Source organism: Orbicella faveolata, unplaced genomic scaffold, assembly GCF_042242905.1.
Source record: "Orbicella faveolata isolate gen_17 unplaced genomic scaffold, um_ofav_v1 contig_46, whole genome shotgun sequence".
Taxonomy (NCBI): Eukaryota; Metazoa; Cnidaria; class Anthozoa; order Scleractinia; family Merulinidae; genus Orbicella; species Orbicella faveolata.
The window spans coordinates 8,626,157-8,652,214 of NW_028301576.1; the positions used below are offsets into that span (position 1 = coordinate 8,626,157).

At 39.3% G+C, this 26,058-nt stretch overlaps 3 protein-coding genes across 4 annotated transcripts in view; all 3 read right to left on the reverse strand.

Annotated features, from left to right (window-relative positions):
* LOC110050913 (uncharacterized) overlaps window positions 1–26,058 on the reverse strand; it is a 54,731-nt gene that overhangs the window by 16,011 nt on the left and 12,662 nt on the right. The window contains exons 5-28 of one of the 2 annotated variants that reach the window (XM_089276956.1): window positions 23,917–24,086; window positions 23,081–23,162; window positions 22,380–22,525; window positions 21,465–21,633; window positions 20,832–20,995; window positions 18,258–18,398; window positions 14,920–15,100; window positions 14,312–14,475; window positions 13,853–13,993; window positions 12,773–12,953; window positions 12,137–12,300; window positions 11,683–11,823; window positions 8,345–8,525; window positions 7,737–7,900; window positions 7,278–7,418; window positions 6,200–6,380; window positions 5,564–5,727; window positions 5,103–5,243; window positions 3,159–3,184; window positions 2,902–2,989; window positions 2,704–2,796; window positions 1,985–2,028; window positions 1,568–1,673; window positions 303–365 (exon numbers count right to left, since the gene is read on the reverse strand). In XM_089276956.1, coding sequence (XP_089133082.1) covers window positions 303–365; window positions 1,568–1,673; window positions 1,985–2,028; window positions 2,704–2,796; window positions 2,902–2,989; window positions 3,159–3,184; window positions 5,103–5,243; window positions 5,564–5,727; window positions 6,200–6,380; window positions 7,278–7,418; window positions 7,737–7,900; window positions 8,345–8,525; window positions 11,683–11,823; window positions 12,137–12,300; window positions 12,773–12,953; window positions 13,853–13,993; window positions 14,312–14,475; window positions 14,920–15,100; window positions 18,258–18,398; window positions 20,832–20,995; window positions 21,465–21,633; window positions 22,380–22,525; window positions 23,081–23,162; window positions 23,917–24,086 — 3,236 coding nt within the window. Of the gene's footprint in view, window positions 1–302; window positions 366–1,567; window positions 1,674–1,984; window positions 2,029–2,703; window positions 2,797–2,901; window positions 2,990–3,158; window positions 3,185–5,102; window positions 5,244–5,563; window positions 5,728–6,199; window positions 6,381–7,277; window positions 7,419–7,736; window positions 7,901–8,344; window positions 8,526–11,682; window positions 11,824–12,136; window positions 12,301–12,772; window positions 12,954–13,852; window positions 13,994–14,311; window positions 14,476–14,919; window positions 15,101–18,257; window positions 18,399–18,711; window positions 18,879–19,306; window positions 19,487–20,375; window positions 20,514–20,831; window positions 20,996–21,464; window positions 21,634–22,379; window positions 22,526–23,080; window positions 23,163–23,916; window positions 24,087–26,058 lie in introns of those variants that run through there. The other variant, XM_089276957.1, reaches the window with a different exon arrangement.
* Window positions 8,893–10,249, reverse strand: LOC149098248 (uncharacterized). The gene has a single exon (XM_089276958.1). The coding sequence runs from the start codon at window positions 10,230–10,232 to the stop codon at window positions 9,105–9,107; it is 1,128 nt and encodes a 375-aa protein (XP_089133084.1). The 5' UTR covers window positions 10,233–10,249; the 3' UTR covers window positions 8,893–9,104.
* On the reverse strand, window positions 15,468–17,554 carry LOC149098249 (uncharacterized). Its single transcript, XM_089276959.1, has one exon. It carries the CDS (start codon window positions 16,805–16,807, stop codon window positions 15,680–15,682), a length of 1,128 nt encoding a protein of 375 aa, XP_089133085.1. The 5' UTR covers window positions 16,808–17,554; the 3' UTR covers window positions 15,468–15,679.

The following is a 26,058-nucleotide window of genomic DNA, read 5'->3' on the forward strand; positions in this document are numbered from 1 at the left end:
ATTTGAACACAGGCTTTGTCCTTGGTCGTGATTTCATGCTCCTCCATACCACGGTTTCAATGTTAAGTTGCTTCATTTCAGTGTCCATGTCCACCTAATGTAGGCGCCCACCGAATACGGGTTCGTAATAAACTTCAGGTAGATATGACGCCAATTTCGGGGGATCAGGTGTCCGTCTAAGGAATGGTGTCCAAGTTTTCTAGGGTCCTCTTAATAGAAGTTTCACCGGAGTATTTCTGTATTTTTGAGATACATTTGCGTGGCTAAACTGAGTATATCTGGTACAACATACACTGTACTACCTTGTCTTTGCACTGACGCAAACACTCCTGAGCTTGTTCAAGAGCACTCTCACACTCTTGTACCTAAATTGAACAAACAAATTTATTGAGAACTGCCAGACCGTATGGTTTCCTGCAGATGATTTTCCAATTTTCCAACTAGTACATCAATGTTTTTCCAGTTACAGAATTAAAGGCCCATTTCAACACGCATTTTTTGTTCGAAAAGGACATTATTGTTCAACTGAACTTAGCCTCTGATTGGTCAAATAGTCTTCCTGTTGATCATAATACATGTATGTGTTTGCGGTGTTCATTCGATTCTCGATATAAAGAATTGCGTGTGAGAGTAAGAAAAACAAGAATGGCATTCGCCTTATCGTGTGCAATAACAAAGTAAAAAGGCCGATGATTTAGCTTTCCATTCATCACTGCAACAAAAATACTAAATAATTGCGTTCTTTGTCAATTTAAAATGCCATATTACAGTTGAAGGTAAAATTCAAATTTAAAGTCAAATTTGAAGTCAAAACTAAGGGTGATAACAATTGACGGAAAGGGAAGTAATACAATTTTACGTGAGTGGTGTTAAAATGGCCTGACCTTAGTAAAACCAGGGACTTTTCCCAGTCCTTCTGCATCGAAATAATTTGTTGAATGAATGATTCGAGGAGAGCACTGAAACATCATTTCTGTTACTCTGTTAATGCTGCGTGGGAATCCGATTCTAGTTTCCACGCGCAAGTAAGCCCTGTCAAGACCCCTGTCAGTAGTCAACAGGAATCGATCGAAAAGAAAACTAAACATGGACTGCAGATGAAACAAAGCTGGCGGCAAAAGTCTTACGTGACATACATAAACAACCTCCGGCAAAGATTAGCGGTTTTGTCGTTCTCATCTCTAACCCCATTCAGTGTTAAACTTCTAGCAACCTTGCTTGCTCAAGAATCACAAGATGGTTCCAATTTTAAATTTGTCAATTGGTATCCCTGGTAATCGGGCGTATTTTTAAAACTTTCCTCTCTACAAAATGAAAAAGTAAAAACTGTCTTGAGAAAAAGTCACCAATCACTAATTTCAGTTGTGTGTCATAAAACACAGGTAAGGTGATCGAGGCACGCAATGTATCACAGATGAAAATGGCTCTTTCACCCCGATAAATGGCAGTTTGGATAGCAGAAGAAACCTTTTGAAGCAAGCTATTTCCCAGAATCACGCTAACACAATAAATAATGTTTGAGCCGAAAGCTCAAATGTCTGTTGTTACACAAGCTTTTTGTTTGTACCTGATGCAAGGATTTCAATGACTCCAAATGAATCTTGTTATTTCTTGTCGAGTCAATTGCTTCTCTGATCACCACAGAAGTCTTTCTATCTCCAGGAGTGGTGTCTCTGTAAGTAAGCGACAAGCATAATAAGTGTTTACCAAGATAATACAACTGTTGAAACTGTTTCAAGGCAGTATCGTACAACCAAAGAAATTTTAACTGAAAGGCATCATAAACAAGACACTTGGTTAATTAGCCTGAAGCTAGGGTACTCTAGTTAGGCTGAAAAACACCACAGCTGGCTAGGGTATGGTTAGCTCTCAGGAATGGTAATTGTAACACTCCATTTCATAAAAAATTTAACTGTTATCCTTTACCTGTTACCCGCTACTGTTACGTGTAAAATATACTTGCCGGATGCACTGCTAACCTTACCTTATTTTTTTAAGATCCCTGACTTCGCTCACTAATTCCAAGAACTGTAAACAGATCGATATCGTAAATGTAATTGTAACTCAAAAAAAAAAAAAACTGTTACAAGCATATACAAGGTACGGAAAAGAACCGTCCATCAGTTTGTTAAAGATGTTCAGTGAACAAAAGTCTGAAAATTTCAATGGAGGCAAGATGCGTTCAGAAAATATGTTCAAAATAGATTTTAATAATAATAATAATAATAATAATAAAAATAAAAATAATAACGATAATAATAATAACAATAACAATAATAATAATAATTTTATTAATACTTTATTATTTTAACAGGGGATTTCTGCTTTCCTAACTGTAGTAGAAATATTTTAACAAGAGTATCCTCTAACCCTCTGAGTGTACTATATAGAACAGGCTATATATCTACATATTCCGTGTAAATAAAGTTTAACAAGTTTAAAGTATCAAGTAGCTGAACTTGCTGCGCAAAAAAGTTTGCTAAATTTGAAGGCATCAACTCTAGTTTTGTTACAATGTAGAAATATCATAAACTGAGCATCACAGGATAAATCTTTAGTCCAGTGTTATCAAGCACTCCATGTACATGTAACACAACTTCAAAGAAAGAAAAATGCCTGACAATCCCTACTGGACATCTCAAATTAATGGCCTTTATAACATCCGTCACTGCATTCAAACGAAGTTTGTCGTAGCCCAGATACCTTGTGGCTGACAGCCTGCTCCATATTTTCCTTGTGTTTAATTGCTTGGGCAGAATAAAATCTCCGTAACTCCTCCATAGCTTTCTCGTTTTCCTTTTGGAATATTAACAGGAAAAATGTGAACAAGATATCATGTAATAATCACACAGTTAGTAACAATCCCAAAATATGCAAATGATACTTTTACAAAGAACGTACTTTGTACATCTTGATAACCTTTCTCAAGGACTCATTTTCTTTTCTCAGTTCTTCCATTCCTTCACTCATAGCTTCACTGAGTGAGAACCTGCGGATCAAATTACCACTGAACAAGAGATTGAATCAAAGAGCTACAAATCAAACTTTAAAATTATAAATATTTATGTCAACTGGAAGTATTTTTATAGCTCAAACTCAGAGCTATAAATCAAAATGCAGAATTAAACATATTTACACTAACTGAAGTATTTTCATACCCAGGAGATAACGAAGGTGGATCATTCTAAAAAAACAAAGGGAAAAAAGCAATTATACTGATATGACTTTTATAACGTCTTTTGTTATAGCGAATACTACTAGTCAAAGTAGCAATACATAGTACTATTTGTATCCATTTGTTTGTTATCATTATCATTATGTGCGAGTCCCTATGAAACCCTTCTCTGCGATCAGTCAGACAAATGAGCAGCAATTTCATTAGCCGGTGGTGCATGGTGCAGATGGACGTGTCACAAAATCCTCAATATAGCTCGTCTGTGCAACGGCTCTCAAAAACTTGTTCTGATATCCCGCAAGTTTTCATGGGTATTTATTCATTTCTGATTGGTAGTTTCTTACACACTTTTTAGCGGAGCTCCAGCGGCCCGAAGGGCCGCCAAGCGGAGCCCCATACTCATATGGGAAAGAAAAAGAAACCCATGAGTTGATTTTCTCATGGTTATCATGGCTAGCGGTATTGCTAGTGGACGCGTGCGCACGACGGCGACGACGGCGACGGAGTTGCCCAACATGGCGGCCATACTCCAAATAATAGGTTGACAGACATGCAGCCTTGGTTTACCGTGTACTTCCTTGATATTGGACATCCAGGTTGTGATCAATTGACACCTGTCAAAACAATGTATCCGCTGACTAGTATCACGTGACCATATCGCGGGCTCAAGTGTACAGCTCCTCGAGGTCACGTGTTTTTTGAAGTTGACCGCTGACCAAGTGCTGGTTATCGATTGGATCGCGGGCTCATATTAGGTTAACTTATTGGAAACAGGGCAGGATTGCTCGGAAGCCGGTTAACGCTAACCCAGGATTAAAAGTTAACCAAATTATAACTTTTTCTTCTATACAAATGTTTTTTGCTGTTTTGTTTTGTTTACAGGGTGATTATTAAAACTCAAAACAGAAGGCCCAACAATACACAGAAAACCTCACCGTAAAGTTGCAAAGCTCAAATCAAAATTCTACCTTTTTCTGGGTTAGCTTAATCAGGCTTTGAACAACCCGGTCCAGGAGCTACGCTTTTAGGCTGGCCTAAATCTATATATTAATTTGATTAGACGAATTCATGCGCAAGGCATATTTTACTCTATTCCCACGATTCATGACCGGAGTCGCGGCTCTATTCAACCCGTTCAGTAAATATAAGATTTTTGACCACTTTTGCTTGTCAGTTTTACCAGAAGGGCATCATGATGATATTTTAGTTGAATACAGCCGTTTACCTTTTGACAGTTGCAGATGTTTGCTAAATATCACGAAATTATAGGTCTTTTTTTCGCGGTTTCTCTTGCGTGTGGCAGAGTTCGTCAACTCTGATCTGTGTTCCTATGATTTGGTTTGGTTCCTTTCAATTGCAAGGACAGGTTTAAGCTCTATGCTCATTTGAAAGAGAGGGCCTAAAATAGTCCGCTTGAAGAAATTAGTTTTTATTGCCACTGTTTTTTATAAGAATATTGTTTTCCCGGCCGAGGCTAGTATTCCTATTTTCCCGCCGATTTTAGGCTGAAATTATTCTCGTGAATATTCTTAGATTATTGCGTGTGATATTTCTATAACACAACAAAAATTGCAATAAACAGACGAATTAGACACATTCTTCTCCAAATCAAAACAACAACTTCCTTTGCACCAACTTATATTGAACTACACTTATCGAGAGCCTGTATGTTAGCAGTGAATGTTTGTTACGCAAGTAATATCTCCGAAACCTTCGGGATATCAGAATATGGGAGCCGTTACGCAAACGTTCAACGCCGGCAGTTTAGGCTGTCCCTGAGGCGAGCTACGCTTTCATGTGGTTCTGGTAAATTTAATTGACCTGTATAAGGTGGTTTACACGTTTTGGACCTGGAAGCCTCATGTGTGACCATTCAAAGGAAAACTATTGACTGTTTATCACGCTGTAGAAGGTGTAGACCTCCCACCTGTTGTTGACCCAATCTTAATCCTGTCTGCCCAAGCAGTTTGCCTGTACCAGCCTGGGTTTGTCCGCAGTCAAAGCCTGTACTTTTAGTCTCAGGTAAACTTAACCCAGCTGATGTAGTTGTTGCAACAGACAGACCAGTCTAAAAGTGAGAGAAATCAACCATCTCATAAGCAATACATAATCCGCACAAAGCTGTTACTGACGTAAATACGTAAATGCCAAACTCTAAATTTGTTTTGTTTTTAACTTGCTAAGACTCGATCATGCTGTGCTTTCCTTAAAAGACAGCCTAAGACTATTAAACCTATGTGCAGCAGCCCTATAGCTGCAACTCAAACACAGGCGAGGCCAGCTAGAAATTATGACCACCTGCTTCAGCAATCAAAGATTGTCCTCTGTGGCTAGAAACTTATACATGCATCCGTTCGTATTCACTAAAACAAGTAAAAGTGAGCATACCGCCAGGCCACTGGTGCTACTCGTCGTTGTACCAAGTTTAATTCCAGTCCCAGTTGCACTTGATGTCGTATTGAAGAGGACACCCAGCTTCTGACCAAGTCCCTCTGTTGTTTGCTGCTGGCCAAACAGTCCAGCTGTCCTAAAACTACTGCCAAACAAGCTTCCTGACAAAGCAGTAAAGAAGTGCTGATCAAGCACAAATTACAGGTATGATTTCAGCGTTACAATCATCAAACGCTTTTAAGCGTAGTGCTTACAAAGACCATGTAGTACTGCCATGTACTTTGCATTTACATTATCCCGGAGAGCGTACAAAGAAATCACTGATACCATTGTGGCAACTATACTGACATCTGTCTCAAACTTGACGCCAATAGCTAGCAATTCATAAACAGTTACATATTGATATTGGTGTCTTCAATCTCAAAACATCCTTAATTAAAAAATTAAGACAGTGGCAAAATAAGATGAATGTGTTACAATATTGAACGATACATTTCTTTTTGATATTTCTATGGAAAGGCAAAATTGATGTCTAGTACATTTGTGACTGCACGAGGACTTCAGCTAAGATAATTCTAGAATAAGCAGCTAGTTCAAATCCAGCCGTGATTCAGGCAATAAATCTTTCAACACCTGTTGCTCCAGATCCAGCAGTTGGTTTTTGTCCAATTAATGACGATGAAGTGCTCAATCCGGTCCGAGATGAATTTCCAAACACACCTCCCTTGCTTGTGCTTGTAGACAAAAACGTAAAACCAGTTGAGCCGATAGCTTCGTTCTTGCATTCACCTTTATGATCGTCCTTTGGTAGGTCCTGTTTATTATAAAAAGCAATATGTTTATAAAAAAAAAGCAATATTCTTACATTATAGAGTACATGATATTTCTGTTTTCGAATGTATTTAGTGTCTGGACGGTGTTAAAGTAATTTTGGAGCCAGCCAGCAGGCATTAAAGCCTAATATGCATGACGCATATAACATAACTTCTGGCAGAAATGTTATTAGCGTCAGTCATACGGCTCGTGTGTTTTTTGTTGTTGTTGCTTTTTGGTTAGTTTTGGAGTTTAGAGAAAGGAAGAATTTTACCCGCTTAGTTGAAAACAGAAAATTCTATTGTGCTTACAAATTTTGAACACACAAAATTATATTCTTTTGAAAATCTCAGCCTCGAGTTTATTCTTAAAATATTCATAAAATTTCGCCAATTCCAGCCTCGATATTCTTATAAAATATATCCTTATAAAGAAGAGTGCAAAATATTACTGGAAGTGTCTTTTCTTTTACAGATATCACATGTATATTTGCCCAGTTTCGAGAGTTTGAATTTTGCTATACCCCAGCAAAACTTGTAATAAACAGACGAACTACACACATTCTTCTCCAAACTCAAAACAATAACTTCCTTTGCACCGACGTATACTGAACTACACTTATCGAGAGCCCGTATGTTAGCAGTGAATGTTTGTTATGCAAGTAATATCGCCCAAACCTTCGGGATATCAGAACAAGATTATGGGAGCCCTTACGCAAACGGTCTAAACCGGCAGTGTAGATTGTCTGTGACGCAGGCTAAACTTTCAAGTGGTACTGGTAAATGTATCTACCTGTATAAGGTGGTTTACACGTTTTGGTTCTGGAAGCCTCGTGTGTGACCATTGAAAGGAAAACTATTGACTGTTTATCGTACTGTATAAGGTGCAGACCTCCTACCTGTTGTTGACCCAATCTTAATCCTGTCTGTCCAAGCAGTTTGCCTGTATCAGCCTGGGTTTGTCCGCAGTCAAAGTCTGTACTTTTAGTCTCGGGTAAACTTAACCCGGCTGATGAAGTTGTTGCAACAGACAGACCAGTCTAAAAGTGAGAGAAATCAAACACATCATGAGCAAAACACAATCACAAAGCTGCTACGTATAAGTAAATGCCAAACTCGAAATCTGTTTTTTCTTAGCTTTCTGAGACTCAATCATTCTCTGCTATCCTTAGAAGACAGCCTAAGACTATTAAATGTATGTGCAGCAGCTATAGCAGCAACTCAAACACAGGCGAGGCCAGCTAGAAATTATGACCACCTACGTCCTTCACTTATCAAAGATTGTCTTCTGTGGCTAGCAACTTATACATGCACCCATCCGCATTCACTCAATGTAAAACAAGTAAAAGTGAGCATACCGCCAGGCCACTGGTGCTACTCGTCGTTGTACCAAGTTTAATTCCAGTCCCAGTTGCACTTGATGTCATATTGAACAGGACTCCTGGCTTCTGACCAAATCCTTCTGTTGTTTGCTGCTGGCCAAACAGTCCAGCTGTCCTAGAACTACTCTCAAACAAGCTTCCTGACAAAGCAGTAAAGAAAGTGCTACTCAAGCAAAAATTACAGGTATGATTGCAGCATTACAATCATCAAACACTTTTCAGTGTAGTGCAAACAAAAATCATGTAGCAATACGATGTACTGTGCATTTACAGCACTCTGTAGAGCGTGCTTAGAAATCATTAACACCATTGTGGCAAATACTATCTGTCTCAAACGTGATTCCAATAGCAGCAATTCACGACCAATTACATATTGATTTTGGTATCCTCCACCCCAAAACGTTCTTGGAAATTAAGACAGTGGCAAAATAATATTAATATGTTGCAGTATTGAACGAGACATTTCTTTTTGATATTTCCATGGAGTGGCAAAATTGAGGTCTAGTACATTTGTGAATGCACGAGGACATCAGCTAAGATCATTCTGGATCCAGCCATGATTCAGGTAACAAGTTTTTCCACACCTGTTGCTCCAGATCCAGTTTTTGGTGTTTCTCCAATTAATGACGATGAAGTGCCAAATCCGGTCCCAGATGAATTTCCAAACACAACTCCCTTGCTTGTGCTTGTAGACAAAAACGTAAAACCAGTTGAGCCGATAGCTTCGTTCTTGCATTCACCTTCATGATTGTCCTTTGGTTGTTCCTGTTTATTATAAAAAGCAATATGTTTATAAAAAAGCAATATTCTTACATTATAGCGTATGATATTTCTGTTTTCGAATGTATTTAGTGTCTGGATGGTGTTAAAGTAATTTTGGAGCCAGCCAGCAGGCATTAATATAGAAATAAAAAACGCGCCCGAGTGCATTGTTGAGTTATATAAGCACGCGGGAATTTTTAAGAACATGAGAGAAGTGCATAGAGAAGCACGAGGCGCAGCCGAGTGCTTCTCGCACTTCTCGAGTGTTCTTAAAAATTCCCAAGTGCTTATATAACTCAACAATGCACGAAGGGCAAGTTTTTTTATTTCTTTTATAAAATGTAAACCACCACATTAACATAAAGACATATTAAACAAGAAAAGGATTGCGAATTTTAATTAATCAAAATAAGTATTCTCCTTACATGTACATGCTTTCTTTTTATTGGCTTAAATGCTGAATGAAAAGTAAAACCGTTCCCTTTGTGGCAAGAAACAAACGTTTTCTAAAAAAAGTCAGAACGGTTCTAAAGAAATTATTACAGCAAAAAGAATCTTCGAAAGCTGAAGCAGTTCCCCAGTTCACTGACTTTTGCTCTGAGGAGGATAAAGATTGATTTGCATTGAACCGATTGTGCAAGAATTGAACATGCCGCCAAGCATTTCGCTGTGGATCGTTGTGGTGGATGATCGGCTGTGCGTTTCAACCACTCTGCCTGATACTTCTGCTGCTTTTGGCTGACTAAAAGGCTCATCGCATTGTGGAGATTTCTGTTTTGTCTGGTCGGCCCCTTGTAGAGCAGTAGACAAGACATCACTACATTTCCTGAGCTGGATAGACGACGGACGAGAATTGTAATGCTGGAGACTATTCGGGTTTCTGTGTCCCGAAATGTGGCAGATGTGGCGATCTGACAAACCGGCTTGAGACCACAAGGTTATCGCTGTCGCCCGAACACAGTGATTTGTGTAAACTTTGGAAAGCTTGGCCTTTGTACTTATTTCTTTCATCATGTTTCCAAGAGTGTTGACACCAAGCGGGCGGTTTTCGTACCAGATTTCGGGTGTGATGGCGGATTCATTCCAGTCGCGTCGAGGTTGCTGAAATAAGGCTTCGCATTTCGGATTCAGCTTGGAGATATACAAGCTCAGCGCTCGGTAGCCGTCGTTCTCACTCTCTGTTTCGTACATACGAGCCGTCTTCTCAAAGCTGGATCGGTCTTGAAGTCCACCGGGATGGTTTTTGGTGGTCTCGTCGTGGGTCATAGTAACGTAGCGCTTGCCTTGCTCGTCTACTTCAAATGCAAAACTCGTCGGCTTCAAATTTCTCTGCCCTTCACGACCTCTTCTACACCAGTAGAGAACAACATGGAACCACACGTTTCTCAGCAAAGACCATGGATTTGCAAGGCTTAATACTGGACCAGCTTTCAATTTCTGCAAGTCGTCAACTGGCATGGCCTCTTTGTGCTGCACATTTTCCTTCCCTTGCTGTTTCAGGCTCTTAATTTTGGCGTTCAGCATACGGTTGGAATTTGAAAACATTGAAGAATTTAGCTTCAAACTTCTGTTATAAGGTGGGTTGTTCAAATGCCTCTCTATTGCATTTCTGAACGTAATTAAGGACGACTTGCTGTACTCTTCACCCGTTTTGCTTCGTGCTTCTGTATAAAACTGTGACAGACTGTTGTCAAGTTGTTCGTCGCTCATTTCCTCTAGTTTTGGCAGCACAGTAACTTTTTGTGCACCCCATTCTAGGAAAAGAAAACATTTTTTCCAACTCAGCCTTTAAGTGTTGCAAGCGTATTTCGAGTGGTTAACTGTTAAATGATATACGCAACAGCTGCTAGAAAACATTTAATTGTATAAACAAGTGAAATGTTGCTTTTTGTTGACAAAGATGTAGATAAGCCAGTATAACTCATTATTTAGGAAGCATTGTAATATGCTTTTTTCGTCATTCTGCCTTTTAAATTAAAACAGGTTTTAAGTTTTAGTGTTTGAGATGTGTATTGGATTGTAGTCATGTTTACGTAAATTCATACCTTTGAAAGCGTTTACTGCCCAATTTGTCGAGCTCTTCGTAGACTTTGCTTGCGTTTCCACCAAAAGCCGGTTTCTCTCCGCTTCTGTCAGTTCTGCAAACCGTTTTTTCTTTGGAACAGGTGCCTCATTTTGAGACTCCTTAACGCTGCTACTTTTCTCGGCGTTCAGGAATTCGAACCCGAGTTGAAACCGTGGAAATTCTTCAGCCATAATGGCGGACGGACTAGCTGATTCTCAAATTTTGTCCAGGGCAAAATTTTCGTGACGTAGCTTGCGTGCATATGTTGAGTTATAATGCACGCGCGTGACGTAAGCAGAGTGCTTTATGGAGCTATAATGAACTCGAACTGACCAATCACAGCGCGCGCAATTACTCGAACATTTTATAAAGCCTGATATCACGTATATAACATAACTTCTGGCAGAAATGTTTTTAGCGTCAATCATACGGCTCGTGCTGTGTTTTTTGTTTTTGTTGCTTTTTGGTTAGTTTTGCAGTTTAGAGAAAGGAAGAATTTTACCCGCTTAGTTGAAAACAGAAAATTCTATTGTGCTTACAAATTTTGAACACACAAAATTATATTCTTTTCAAAATCTCAGCCTCGAGTTTATTCTTAAAATTTTCTTAAAATTTCGCAAATTCCAGCCTCGATATTATTAAATATATCCTTATAAAGAAGAGTGCAAAACGTTACACGAAGTGTCTTTTCTTTTACAGATATCACGTGTATATTTGCCCAATTTCGAGAGTTTGAATTTTGCTATACCACAGCAAAACTTACAATAAACAGACGAACTACACACATTCTTCTCCAAACTCAAAACAATAACTTCCGTTGCGCCAACGTACATTGAACTACACTTATCGAGAGCCCGCATGTTAGCAGTAAGTGTTTGTTACGCAAGTATTATCTCCCAAACCTTTGAGATATCAGAACATTCCACACCGGCAGTGTAGACTGTCCGTGAGGCAGGCTACACTTTCATCTACTTCTGGTAAGTGTAATTTACCTGTATAAGGTGGTTTACACGTTTTGGCTCCGGAAGCCTAGTTTGTGACCATTCAAAGGAAAGCTATGACTGTTTATCATGCTGTAAGGTATAGACCTCCTACCTGTTGTTGACCCAATCTTAATCCTGTCTGCCCAAGCAGTTTGCCTGTATCAGCCTGGGTTTGTCCGCAGTCAAAGTCTGTACATTTAGTCTCAGGTAAACTTAACCCAGCTGATGAAGTTGTTGCAACAGACAGACCAGTCTAAAAGTGAGAGAAATAAAACACCTCATGAGCAAAACACAATCACAAAGCTGCTACGTATATGTAAATACCAAACTCGAAATTTCTTTTTTCTTAACTTGCTGAGACTCAATCATGCTGTGCTATCTTTAGAAGACAGCCTAAGACTATAAATGTACTTGCAGCAGCTATAGCAGCAACTCAAACACAGGCGAGGCCAGCTAGAAGTTATGACCACCTACTTCAGTTATCTAAGATTGTCTTCTGTGGCTAACAACTTATACATGCATCCGTTCGTATTCACTCAATGTAAAACAAGTAAAAGTGAGCATACCGCCAGGCCACTGGTGCCACTCGTCGTTGTACCAAGTTTAATTCCAGTCCCAGTTGCACTTGATGTCGTATTGAACAGGACTCCTGGCTTCCGACCAAGTCCTTCTGTTGTTTGCTGCTGGCCAAACAGTCCAGCTGTCCTAAAACTACTGCCAAACAAGCCTCCTGACAAAGCAGTAAAGAAGTGCTGATCAAGCACAAATTACAGGTATGATTTCAGCGTTACAATCATCAAACGCTTTTAAGCGTAGTGCTTACAAAGACCATGTAGTACTGCCATGTACTTTGCATTTACATTATCCCGGAGAGCGTACAAAGAAATCACTGATACCATTGTGGCAACTATACTGACATCTGTCTCAAACTTGACGCCAATAGCTAGCAATTCATAAACAGTTACATATTGATATTGGTGTCTTCAATCTCAAAACATCCTTAATTAAAAAATTAAGACAGTGGCAAAATAAGATGAATGTGTTACAATATTGAACGATACATTTCTTTTTGATATTTCTATGGAAAGGCAAAATTGATGTCTAGTACATTTGTGACTGCACGAGGACTTCAGCTAAGATAATTCTAGAATAAGCAGCTAGTTCAAATCCAGCCGTGATTCAGGCAATAAATCTTTCAACACCTGTTGCTCCAGATCCAGCAGTTGGTTTTTGTCCAATTAATGACGATGAAGTGCTCAATCCGGTCCGAGATGAATTTCCAAACACACCTCCCTTGCTTGTGCTTGTAGACAAAAACGTAAAACCAGTTGAGCCGATAGCTTCGTTCTTGCATTCACCTTTATGATCGTCCTTTGGTAGGTCCTGTTTATTATAAAAAGCAATATGTTAATAAAAAAAAAAAGCAATATTCTTACATTATAGAGTACATGATATTTCTGTTTTCGAATGTATTTAGTGTCTGGACGGTGTTAAAGTAATTTTGGAGCCAGCCAGCAGGCATTAAAGCCTAATATGCATGACGCATATAACATAACTTCTGGCAGAAATGTTATTAGCGTCAGTCATACGGCTCGTGTGTTTTTTGTTGTTGTTGCTTTTTGGTTAGTTTTGGAGTTTAGAGAAAGGAAGAATTTTACCCGCTTAGTTGAAAACAGAAAATTCTATTGTGCTTACAAATTTTGAACACACAAAATTATATTCTTTTGAAAATCTCAGCCTCGAGTTTATTCTTAAAATATTCATAAAATTTCGCCAATTCCAGCCTCGATATTCTTATAAAATATATCCTTATAAAGAAGAGTGCAAAATATTACTGGAAGTGTCTTTTCTTTTACAGATATCACATGTATATTTGCCCAGTTTCGAGAGTTTGAATTTTGCTATACCCCAGCAAAACTTGTAATAAACAGACGAACTACACACATTCTTCTCCAAACTCAAAACAATAACTTCCTTTGCACCGACGTATACTGAACTACACTTATCGAGAGCCCGTATGTTAGCAGTGAATGTTTGTTATGCAAGTAATATCGCCCAAACCTTCGGGATATCAGAACAAGATTATGGGAGCCCTTACGCAAACGGTCTAAACCGGCAGTGTAGATTGTCTGTGACGCAGGCTAAACTTTCAAGTGGTACTGGTAAATGTATCTACCTGTATAAGGTGGTTTACACGTTTTGGTTCTGGAAGCCTCGTGTGTGACCATTGAAAGGAAAACTATTGACTGTTTATCGTACTGTATAAGGTGCAGACCTCCTACCTGTTGTTGACCCAATCTTAATCCTGTCTGTCCAAGCAGTTTGCCTGTATCAGCCTGGGTTTGTCCGCAGTCAAAGTCTGTACTTTTAGTCTCGGGTAAACTTAACCCGGCTGATGAAGTTGTTGCAACAGACAGACCAGTCTAAAAGTGAGAGAAATCAAACACATCATGAGCAAAACACAATCACAAAGCTGCTACGTATAAGTAAATGCCAAACTCGAAATCTGTTTTTTCTTAGCTTTCTGAGACTCAATCATTCTCTGCTATCCTTAGAAGACAGCCTAAGACTATTAAATGTATGTGCAGCAGCTATAGCAGCAACTCAAACACAGGCGAGGCCAGCTAGAAATTATGACCACCTACGTCCTTCACTTATCAAAGATTGTCTTCTGTGGCTAGCAACTTATACATGCACCCATCCGCATTCACTCAATGTAAAACAAGTAAAAGTGAGCATACCGCCAGGCCACTGGTGCTACTCGTCGTTGTACCAAGTTTAATTCCAGTCCCAGTTGCACTTGATGTCATATTGAACAGGACTCCTGGCTTCTGACCAAATCCTTCTGTTGTTTGCTGCTGGCCAAACAGTCCAGCTGTCCTAGAACTACTCTCAAACAAGCTTCCTGACAAAGCAGTAAAGAAAGTGCTACTCAAGCAAAAATTACAGGTATGATTGCAGCATTACAATCATCAAACACTTTTCAGTGTAGTGCAAACAAAAATCATGTAGCAATACGATGTACTGTGCATTTACAGCACTCTGTAGAGCGTGCTTAGAAATCATTAACACCATTGTGGCAAATACTATCTGTCTCAAACGTGATTCCAATAGCAGCAATTCACGACCAATTACATATTGATTTTGGTATCCTCCACCCCAAAACGTTCTTGGAAATTAAGACAGTGGCAAAATAATATTAATATGTTGCAGTATTGAACGAGACATTTCTTTTTGATATTTCCATGGAGTGGCAAAATTGAGGTCTAGTACATTTGTGAATGCACGAGGACATCAGCTAAGATCATTCTGGATCCAGCCATGATTCAGGTAACAAGTTTTTCCACACCTGTTGCTCCAGATCCAGTTTTTGGTGTTTCTCCAATTAATGACGATGAAGTGCCAAATCCGGTCCCAGATGAATTTCCAAACACAACTCCCTTGCTTGTGCTTGTAGACAAAAACGTAAAACCAGTTGAGCCGATAGCTTCGTTCTTGCATTCACCTTCATGATTGTCCTTTGGTTGTTCCTGTTTATTATAAAAAGCAATATGTTTATAAAAAAGCAATATTCTTACATTATAGCGTATGATATTTCTGTTTTCGAATGTATTTAGTGTCTGGATGGTGTTAAAGTAATTTTGGAGCCAGCCAGCAGGCATTAATATAGAAATAAAAAACGCGCCCGAGTGCATTGTTGAGTTATATAAGCACGCGGGAATTTTTAAGAACATGAGAGAAGTGCATAGAGAAGCACGAGGCGCAGCCGAGTGCTTCTCGCACTTCTCGAGTGTTCTTAAAAATTCCCAAGTGCTTATATAACTCAACAATGCACGAAGGGCAAGTTTTTTTATTTCTTTTATAAAATGTAAACCACCACATTAACATAAAGACATATTAAACAAGAAAAGGATTGCGAATTTTAATTAATCAAAATAAGTATTCTCCTTACATGTACATGCTTTCTTTTTATTGGCTTAAATGCTGAATGAAAAGTAAAACCGTTCCCTTTGTGGCAAGAAACAAACGTTTTCTAAAAAAAGTCAGAACGGTTCTAAAGAAATTATTACAGCAAAAAGAATCTTCGAAAGCTGAAGCAGTTCCCCAGTTCACTGACTTTTGCTCTGAGGAGGATAAAGATTGATTTGCATTGAACCGATTGTGCAAGAATTGAACATGCCGCCAAGCATTTCGCTGTGGATCGTTGTGGTGGATGATCGGCTGTGCGTTTCAACCACTCTGCCTGATACTTCTGCTGCTTTTGGCTGACTAAAAGGCTCATCGCATTGTGGAGATTTCTGTTTTGTCTGGTCGGCCCCTTGTAGAGCAGTAGACAAGACATCACTACATTTCCTGAGCTGGATAGACGACGGACGAGAATTGTAATGCTGGAGACTATTCGGGTTTCTGTGTCCCGAAATGTGGCAGATGTGGCGATCTGACAAACCGGCTTGAGACCACAAGGTTATCGCTGTCGCCCGAACACAGTGATTTGTGTAAACTTTGGAAAGCTTGGCCTTTGTACTTATTTCTTTCATCATGTTTCCAAGAGTGTTGACACCAAGCGGGCGGTTTTCGTACCAGATTTCGGGTGTGATGGCGGATTCATTCCAGTTGCGTCGAGGTTGCTGAAATAAGGCTTCGCATTTCGGATTCAGCTTGGAGATATACAAGCTCAGCGCTCGGTAGCCGTCGTTCTCACTCTCTGTTTCGTACATACGAGCCGTCTTCTCAAAGCTGGATCGGTCTTGAAGTCCACCGGGATGGTTTTTGGTGGTCTCGTCGTGGGTCATAGTAACGTAGCGCTTGCCTTGCTCGTCTACTTCAAATGCAAAACTCGTCGGCTTCAAATTTCTCTGCCCTTCACGACCTCTTCTACACCAGTAGAGAACAACATGGAACCACACGTTTCTCAGCAAAGACCATGGATTTGCAAGGCTTAATACTGGACCAGCTTTCAATTTCTGCAAGTCGTCAACTGGCATGGCCTCTTTGTGCTGCACATTTTCCTTCCCTTGCTGTTTCAGGCTCTTAATTTTGGCGTTCAGCATACGGTTGGAATTTGAAAACATTGAAGAATTTAGCTTCAAACTTCTGTTATAAGGTGGGTTGTTCAAATGCCTCTCTATTGCATTTCTGAACGTAATTAAGGACGACTTGCTGTACTCTTCACCCGTTTTGCTTCGTGCTTCTGTATAAAACTGTGACAGACTGTTGTCAAGTTGTTCGTCGCTCATTTCCTCTAGTTTTGGCAGCACAGGAACTTTTTGTGCACCCCATTCTAGGAAAAGAAAACATTTTTTCCAACTCAGCCTTTAAGTGTTGCAAGCGTATTTCGAGTGGTTAACTGTTAAATGATATACGCAACAGCTGCTAGAAAACATTTAATTGTATAAACAAGTGAAATGTTGCTTTTTGTTGACAAAGATGTAGATAAGCCAGTATAACTCATTATTTAGGAAGCATTGTAATATGCTTTTTTCGTCATTCTGCCTTTTAAATTAAAACAGGTTTTAAGTTTTAGTGTTTGAGATGTGTATTGGATTGTAGTCATGTTTACGTAAATTCATACCTTTGAAAGCGTTTACTGCCCAATTTGTCGAGCTCTTCGTAGACTTTGCTTGCGTTTCCACCAAAAGCCGGTTTCTCTCCGCTTCTGTCAGTTCTGCAAACCGTTTTTTCTTTGGAACAGGTGCCTCATTTTGAGACTCCTTAACGCTGCTACTTTTCTCGGCGTTCAGGAATTCGAACCCGAGTTGAAACCGTGGAAATTCTTCAGCCATAATGGCGGACGGACTAGCTGATTCTCAAATTTTGTCCAGGGCAAAATTTTCGTGACGTAGCTTGCGTGCATATGTTGAGTTATAATGCACGCGCGTGACGTAAGCAGAGTGCTTTATGGAGCTATAATGAACTCGAACTGACCAATCACAGCGCGCGCAATTACTCGAACATTTTATAAAGCCTGATATCACGTATATAACATAACTTCTGGCAGAAATGTTTTTAGCGTCAATCATACGGCTCGTGCTGTGTTTTTTGTTTTTGTTGCTTTTTGGTTAGTTTTGCAGTTTAGAGAAAGGAAGAATTTTACCCGCTTAGTTGAAAACAGAAAATTCTATTGTGCTTACAAATTTTGAACACACAAAATTATATTCTTTTCAAAATCTCAGCCTCGAGTTTATTCTTAAAATTTTCTTAAAATTTCGCAAATTCCAGCCTCGATATTATTAAATATATCCTTATAAAGAAGAGTGCAAAACGTTACACGAAGTGTCTTTTCTTTTACAGATATCACGTGTATATTTGCCCAATTTCGAGAGTTTGAATTTTGCTATACCACAGCAAAACTTACAATAAACAGACGAACTACACACATTCTTCTCCAAACTCAAAACAATAACTTCCGTTGCGCCAACGTACATTGAACTACACTTATCGAGAGCCCGCATGTTAGCAGTAAGTGTTTGTTACGCAAGTATTATCTCCCAAACCTTTGAGATATCAGAACATTCCACACCGGCAGTGTAGACTGTCCGTGAGGCAGGCTACACTTTCATCTACTTCTGGTAAGTGTAATTTACCTGTATAAGGTGGTTTACACGTTTTGGCTCCGGAAGCCTAGTTTGTGACCATTCAAAGGAAAGCTATGACTGTTTATCATGCTGTAAGGTATAGACCTCCTACCTGTTGTTGACCCAATCTTAATCCTGTCTGCCCAAGCAGTTTGCCTGTATCAGCCTGGGTTTGTCCGCAGTCAAAGTCTGTACATTTAGTCTCAGGTAAACTTAACCCAGCTGATGAAGTTGTTGCAACAGACAGACCAGTCTAAAAGTGAGAGAAATAAAACACCTCATGAGCAAAACACAATCACAAAGCTGCTACGTATATGTAAATACCAAACTCGAAATTTCTTTTTTCTTAACTTGCTGAGACTCAATCATGCTGTGCTATCTTTAGAAGACAGCCTAAGACTATAAATGTACTTGCAGCAGCTATAGCAGCAACTCAAACACAGGCGAGGCCAGCTAGAAGTTATGACCACCTACTTCAGTTATCTAAGATTGTCTTCTGTGGCTAGCAACTTATACATGCATCCGTTCGTATTCACTCAATGTAAAACAAGTAAAAGTGAGCATACCGCCAGGCCACTGGTGCCACTCGTCGTTGTACCAAGTTTAATTCCAGTCCCAGTTGCACTTGATGTCGTATTGAACAGGACTCCTGGCTTCCGACCAAGTCCTTCTGTTGTTTGTGGCTGCTGGCCAAACAGTCCAGCTGTCTTAGAGCTACTGCCAAACAAGCTTGCTGAGGAAGTAGTAAGGAAAGTGCTGCTCAATTAAATATTACAGGTGTGATTGCAGCATTACAATCATCAAACACTTTTCAGTGTAGTGCAAACAAAAATCATGTAGCAATACGATGTAGTGTGCATTTACAGCACTCTGTAGAGCGTATTTAGAAATCATTGACACCATTGTGGCAAATACTATCTGTCTCAAACGTGATCCCGATAGCAGCAATTCACGAACAATTACATATTGATTTTGGTATCCTCCACCCCAAAACTTTCTTGGAAATTAAGACAGTGGCAAAATAATATTAATATGTTGCAACATTGAACGAGACATTTCTTTTTGGTATTTCTATGGCGTGGCAAAATTGAGGTCTAGTACATTTGGAATAAACCGCTAGTTCAAATCCAGCCATGATTCAGGTAATAAATATTTACACACCTGTTGCTCCAAATGCAGTTTTTGGTTTTTCTCCAATTAATGACGATGAAGTGCCAAATCCGGTCCCAGATGAATTTCCAACACAACTCCCTTGCTTGTGCTTGTAGACAAAAACGTAAAACCAGTTGAGCCGATAGCTTCGTTCTTGCATTCACCTTCATGATCGTCATTTGGTAGCTCCTGTTTATTATAAAAAGCAATATCTTTCTAAAAAAGCAATATTCTTACACTATAGCGTATGATATTTCTGTTTTCGAATGTATTTAGTGTCTGGAAGGTATTAAAGTAATTTTGGAGCCAGCCAGCAGGCATTAAAGCCTGATATCACGCATATAACATAACTTCTGGCAGAAATGTTATTAGCGTCAGTCATACGGCTCGAGCTGTATTTTTGTTTTTGTTGTTTTTTGGTTAGTTTTGCAGTTTAGAGAAAGGAAGAATTTTACCCGCTTAGTTGAAAACAGAAAATTCTATTGTGCTTACAAATTTTGAACACAGAAATTTTATTCTTTTCAAAATCTCAGCCTCGAGTTTATTCTTAAAATATCCTTAAAATTTTGCAAATTCCAGCCTCGATATTCTTATAAAATATATCCTTATAAAGAAGAGTGCAAAACGTTACAGGAAGTGTCTTTTCTTTTACAGATATCACATGTATATTTGCCCAGTTTTAAGAGTTTGAATTTTGCTATACCACAGCAAAACTTGCAACAAACAGACGAACTACACACATTCTTCTCCAAACTCAAAACAACTTCCTTTGCATCAACGTATACTGAGCTACACCTATCGAGAATCTGTATGTTAGCCGTGAATGTTTGTTACGTAAGTATTAATATCTCCCAAACCTTCGGGATATCAGAACAAGATTATGGGAGCCCTTACGCAAACGGTCTAAACCGGCAGTGTAGATTGTCTGTGACGCAGGCTACACTTTCAAGTGGTACTGGTAAATGTATTTACCAGTATAAGGTGGTTTACACGTTTTGGTTCTGGAAGCCTCGTGTGTGACCATTGAAAGGAAAACTATTGACTGTTTATCGTACTGTATAAGGTGCAGACCTCCTACCTGTTGTTGACCCAATCTTAATCCTGTCTGTCCAAGCAGTTTGCCTGTATCAGCCTGGGTTTGTCCGCAGTCAAAGCCTGTACTTTTAGTCTCGGGTAAACTTAACCCAGCTGATGAAGTTGTTGCAACAGACAGACCAGTCTAAAGGCGAGAGAAATTAACCACCTCATAAGCAATGAACAATCATAAGGCTGTTACGTATAAGTAAATGGCTAACTCAAAATTTCTTTTTTCTTAACTTGCTGAGACTCAATCATTCCCCGCTATCCTTAGAAGACAGCCTAAGACTATTAAAATGTATGTGCAGCTGCTATAGCAGCAACTCAAACACAGGCTAGGCCAGCTAGAAATTATGACCACCTACTTCAGTTATTAAAGATTGCTTTTTGTGGCTAGGAACTTATACATGCATCCGTCCGCATTCACTCAATGTAAAGCAAGAAAAAGTGAGCATACCGCCAGGCCACTGGTGCTACTCGTCGTTGTACCAAATTTAATTCCAGTCTCAGTTGCACTTGATGTCGTATTGAACAGGACACCTGGCTTCTGACCAAGTCCTTCTGTTGTTTGCTGCTGGCCAAACAGTCCACCTGTCGTAGAACTACTGCCAAACAAGCTTCCTGACAAAGCAGTAAAGAAAGTGCTACTCGAGGACAAATTACATGTATGATTGCAGCATTACAATCATCAAACGCTTTTAAGTGTAGTGCTCACAAAGGCCACGTAGCAATACGATGTATTTAGCATTTACATTACCCCGGAGAACGTACAAAGAACTCACTGACACCATTGTGGCAACTATACTGAAATCTGTCTCAAACTTGACCCCAATAGCATGCAATTCATAAAGAATTACATATTGATATTGGTATCTTCAATCCCAAAACTTCCTTAAAAAATTAAGACAGTGGCAAAATAAGATGAATGTGCTACAGTATTGAACGATACATTTCCTTTTGATATTTCTATGGAGTGGCAAAATGGATGTCTAGTACATCTGTGAATGCACGAGGACTTCAGCTAAGATAATTCTGGAATAAACAGCTAGTTCGAATCCAACCATGATTCAGGCAATAAATCTTTCAACACCTGTTGCTCCAAATCCAGTAGTTGGTTTTTGTCCAAATAATGACGATGAAGTGCCAAATCCTGTCCCAGATTTATTTCCAAACAAACCTCCTGTGCCTGTGCAGGTAAAACCAGTTGAACTGATAGCTTCGTTCTTGCATTCAGCTTCACTGTCGTCCTCTGGTAACTCCTGTTTTTAAAAAAGCAAACAAGTTTTGTTATAAATGCTAACATAAATTGTACTAAGACATATATCGCGGAGCTCCGGCGCAAAGCGGAGGACCATAACTATAGAAACAGGATCACATGCGTGCATAGAAATACAAAATGGATAGCGGCATGGATCGCGCATGGCCATACTCCAGCTAACACCAAGTCATACAGCCTTGGTTTACAGCGTAAATCTTTGAAATTGGACATCCATGTTATGGTTAATTGACACCTGTCAAAATAAGATATCCCCTGACCAGTAACACGTAATCCTATCGCGGGCTAAAGTTTAGAGCTCATCGAGGTCACGCGTTGTTTTAAATTGACCATTGACCAAGTACTGAGTTGCTGTTGGATAGCAGACTCAAGCGAGGTTTACTTGTTGTATTCAGACCCGTGTTTTTCGGAAGCCGGTTAGCGCTAACACGGAATTAAAAGTTAACCGAGGTATCAATTTTTCTTGTATAAGAACGTTTTTGACTGGTTAGGTTTGGTGTAGTTTGAGGTTATTGAAACCCAAAAGGGGAGGCCAAACAATACAAACAGAAAACCTCACCGCAAATTTACAAAACTCCAATCAAAATTCTCGCTTATCCTGGGTTAGCTTAATCGGGCGTTGAATAACCCGGCCCAGGAGCTAAGCTTTTGGGCTTGGCTAAATTACATATTACATGCACCTGCAGAAATTCACTGAATGTAACTGAGTAAGGAACAGTGATCACATACCGTCTGTCCACTGCTGCTTTGCCCAAATATACTTGTTGATCCAAATCCGGTTCCAAACAGGCTGCCGGCACTCTGACCAAGTCCTCCTGTTGTTTGCTGCTGGCCAAACAGTCCACCTGTCGTAGAACTACTGCCAAACAAGCTTCCTGACAAAGCAGTAAAGAAAATGCTACTCAATGAAAAATGACAGGTATGATTGCAGCATTACAATCATCAAACACTTTTAAGTGTAGTGCTTACAAAGACCATGTAGAAATACGATGTATTTAGCATTTACAACACCCTGGAATGCGTAAAAAGAAATCACTGACACCATTGTGGCAACTATACTGAAATCTGCCTCAAACTCGATCCCAATAACATGAAATGCATAAACAATTACATATTGACACTGATATCTTCAATCCCAAAACTTCCTTGAAAATTAACACAGTGGCAAAATAAGATGAATGTGTTACAGTATTGAACGATACATTTCTTTTTGATATTTCTATGGAGTGGCAAAATTGATGTCTAGTACATCTGCGGATGCACGAGGACTTCAGCTAAGATAATTCTGGAATAAACAGCTAGTTCAAATCCAACCATGATTCAGACAATAAATCTTTCAACACCTGTTGCTCCAAATCCAGTAGTTGGTTTTTGTCCAAATAATGACTATGAAGTGCCAAATCCTGTCCCAGATTTATTTCTAAACAAACCTCCTGTGCCCGTGCAGGTAAAACCAGTTGAACCGACAGCTTCGTTCTTGCATTCAGCTTGACTATCGTCCCTTGGTAACTCCTGTTTTTAAAAAAGCAAACAAGTTTTGTTATAAATGCTAACATAAATTGTACTAAGACATATATAGCGGAGCTCCGGCGCAAAGCGGAGGACCATAACTATAGAAACAAGATCACCTGCACGCATAGAAATACAACATCTATAGCGGCATGGATCGCGCATGGCCATACTCCAGCTAACACCAAGTCATACAGCCTTGGTTTACAGCGTAAATCTTTGAAATTGGACATCCATGTTATGGTTAATTGACACTTGTCAAAATAAGGTATCCCCTGACCAGTAACACGTAATCCTATTGGGGGCTCAAGTTTAGAGCTCATCGAGGTCACCCGTTGTTTATTGACCGCTGGCCAAGTACTGAGTTGCTGTTGGATAGCAGGCTCAAGCGAGGTTCACTTGTTGTAATCAGACCGGAAGCCGGTTAACGCTAACCCAGAATTAAAAGTTAACTTAGGTCAGGAGCCCATTGATGGGCTCCTGTCGAGGTATAAATATATTTTTTTTTGTATAAAACTGTTTTTTGACTGCTTATGTTTTGTGTAGTTTGAGGTTATTCAAACCCAAAAGGGAGAGCCAAACAATACAAACAGAAAACCTCACCCCAGATTTACAAAACTCAAATCAAAATTCTTGCTTCCGCCCGGTTAGCTTAATCGTGCTTTGAAGAACCCGACCCAGGAGCTCCGCTTTTGGGCTTATCACATGCACCTGCAGAAATTCAATAAATGTAAAGTAAGGAAGAGTGATCATATACCGTCTGTCCACTGCTGCTTTGTCCAAATATACTTGTTGATCCAAATCTGGTCCCAGTTGTAGATAATGCTGGAGTACCAAACAGGCTGCCGGCATTCCCACCAAGTCCTCCTGTTGTTTGCTGCTGGCCAAACAGTCCACCTGTCGTAGAAATACTGCCAAACAAGCTTCCTGAGAAAGCAGTAAAGAAAGTGCTGCTCAAGGACAAATCACTATAGCAATACAATCATCAAAGAATTCTGAGTGTGATGTTTACAAAGACCAATAGCAACAAAAAATTATTTTGCATTTTACTCACGGTGGGCAATCGACAAAATCAATAGAATTTAGTTAAACATATCATCATACATATCATTCATCACCTTTATTTCACCTCGGATTTACAAGAGTAGCTGTATAGCTAATTTCTCCGAGAAAAAAATAAATAAAAGAATAAATAAATAGATAAATAAATATATAAATAAATAAATAAATAAAATAGTATTGATATTTAAAATAAAAAATAAAATCCCATATTATATACAGCACAATAAACTACTATTTAGCCAGTGAGATATCTGACTAGTGAGACAATCTCAGATAGTGCAGAGCGCAATTGATAGCTCTGGTACAGTAGTCCCATAAGTACTCACCCCTACTCGGTTCACTTCCGGTTTGTGTCTATCTTGGTAGTCTGCTACGGCTTTCCCCCTTTGCAGTGTGTATGTTTCAAGGTTGTATTTTCATTCAAGGTCCAAACATTACGCACAAATTAATTACTACTGGTGCTTTAAGTTGATTTTCGTTCATTTTAAATTCAACAATACGCTGAAGCAGCAAACGTGACAATTTAACTCTTCACGCCAACTTTGTAACTTGATACTTTTGTTTTCCTCGCAAAGCCATCTAATATGAAACCCCTGTTTTCTCCAAAACATACGGAAGATGTCCTTGTTTTTTGGAGATAAATGAAAGAAAGTTAAATATCTGATGTAGTGATGAAGAAACGGAACAGAGACGATGTTTTACTGAAAATGCAAATTTTTACCGATGAACAAGAACTAATTTAATTATTAGATAGTCACGAAATACCACTTTCTTTTTCTGTTGCCACCTTTGTTGTTAACAATAAAACAATTCAAAATTAACACACAACGATATTGATGGCTGAGAAGCTTTTCAACGAAAAGTATTGAAGATAAACAGCGCTACTTGGCCGATATGAATGAGTCTCCTCAAAAACTGATTAAATTAATTTGCGCTTTCATTAGGTGCCACGGCGTCTGCAGCAATATTTGAGCATTTTCCTGGTTTTTTTTGTTACAAATTCACAATTTGCGGAGTATTAACGCCACTAACTTGAGAACTTTTTGGTCTCTCTTACAGACACAATTAAGGCAAGAAATAAACAAGTCGCTAAGGAGAAGCAATATATTTGAACTCTGACAAGAACACTATTGTAGATTGAAAACAGCAGATGATATCTGTTGAACCGACCTGTTTGTAATTCTAAAAGCTACGCAGCCACAGTAACGTTTCACTTTTGCAATAAAAAGGGACAACTGGCGCTACCTGAAAAATAACTGCCGTCCTTGGTCACATGACACGATATATAAAATACTGTGTGTAAAGATAGTGTATAACACTAACAATGCTAGAACGCATGCGTCTTACATGTTGAGCTCTACCATAAGGAAAACCACTCAACATTTGTGCGTGATTCCGTATACAATGTATCCTTCACCTAATATAGAAGCCACGAACCCTAACTAATCTACGCATGCGTTTAGGGCAAATTAGTTTTGTTCTAAGGAGAATGGTACCACAAGGAGAGCAAAGGGTTACCTGAAACAAATATATAGCTTTGCGATGTTCAAAGTTAAGCGACGGCGATGGAATGTGTTTTACGTAGAGTACACATGTACCTTTCCCACCCTACTCCCATTACTTCCTTGCCTCTAGACTAATTAATTAATTGAAATTAATTAATTAAACAAACATTAAAGTTTACACCTTAGCGCCATAGGGCCATAGTGCCATAGTGCCATAGTGCCATAGCGCCATAGCGCCATAGCGCCATAGTGCCTTAGTTCCTTAGCGGCAGGCAACCCCCATAACCATCCCAATAGTGCACTCTGCACTAAAAATGGGGCAGGAGTTGTCG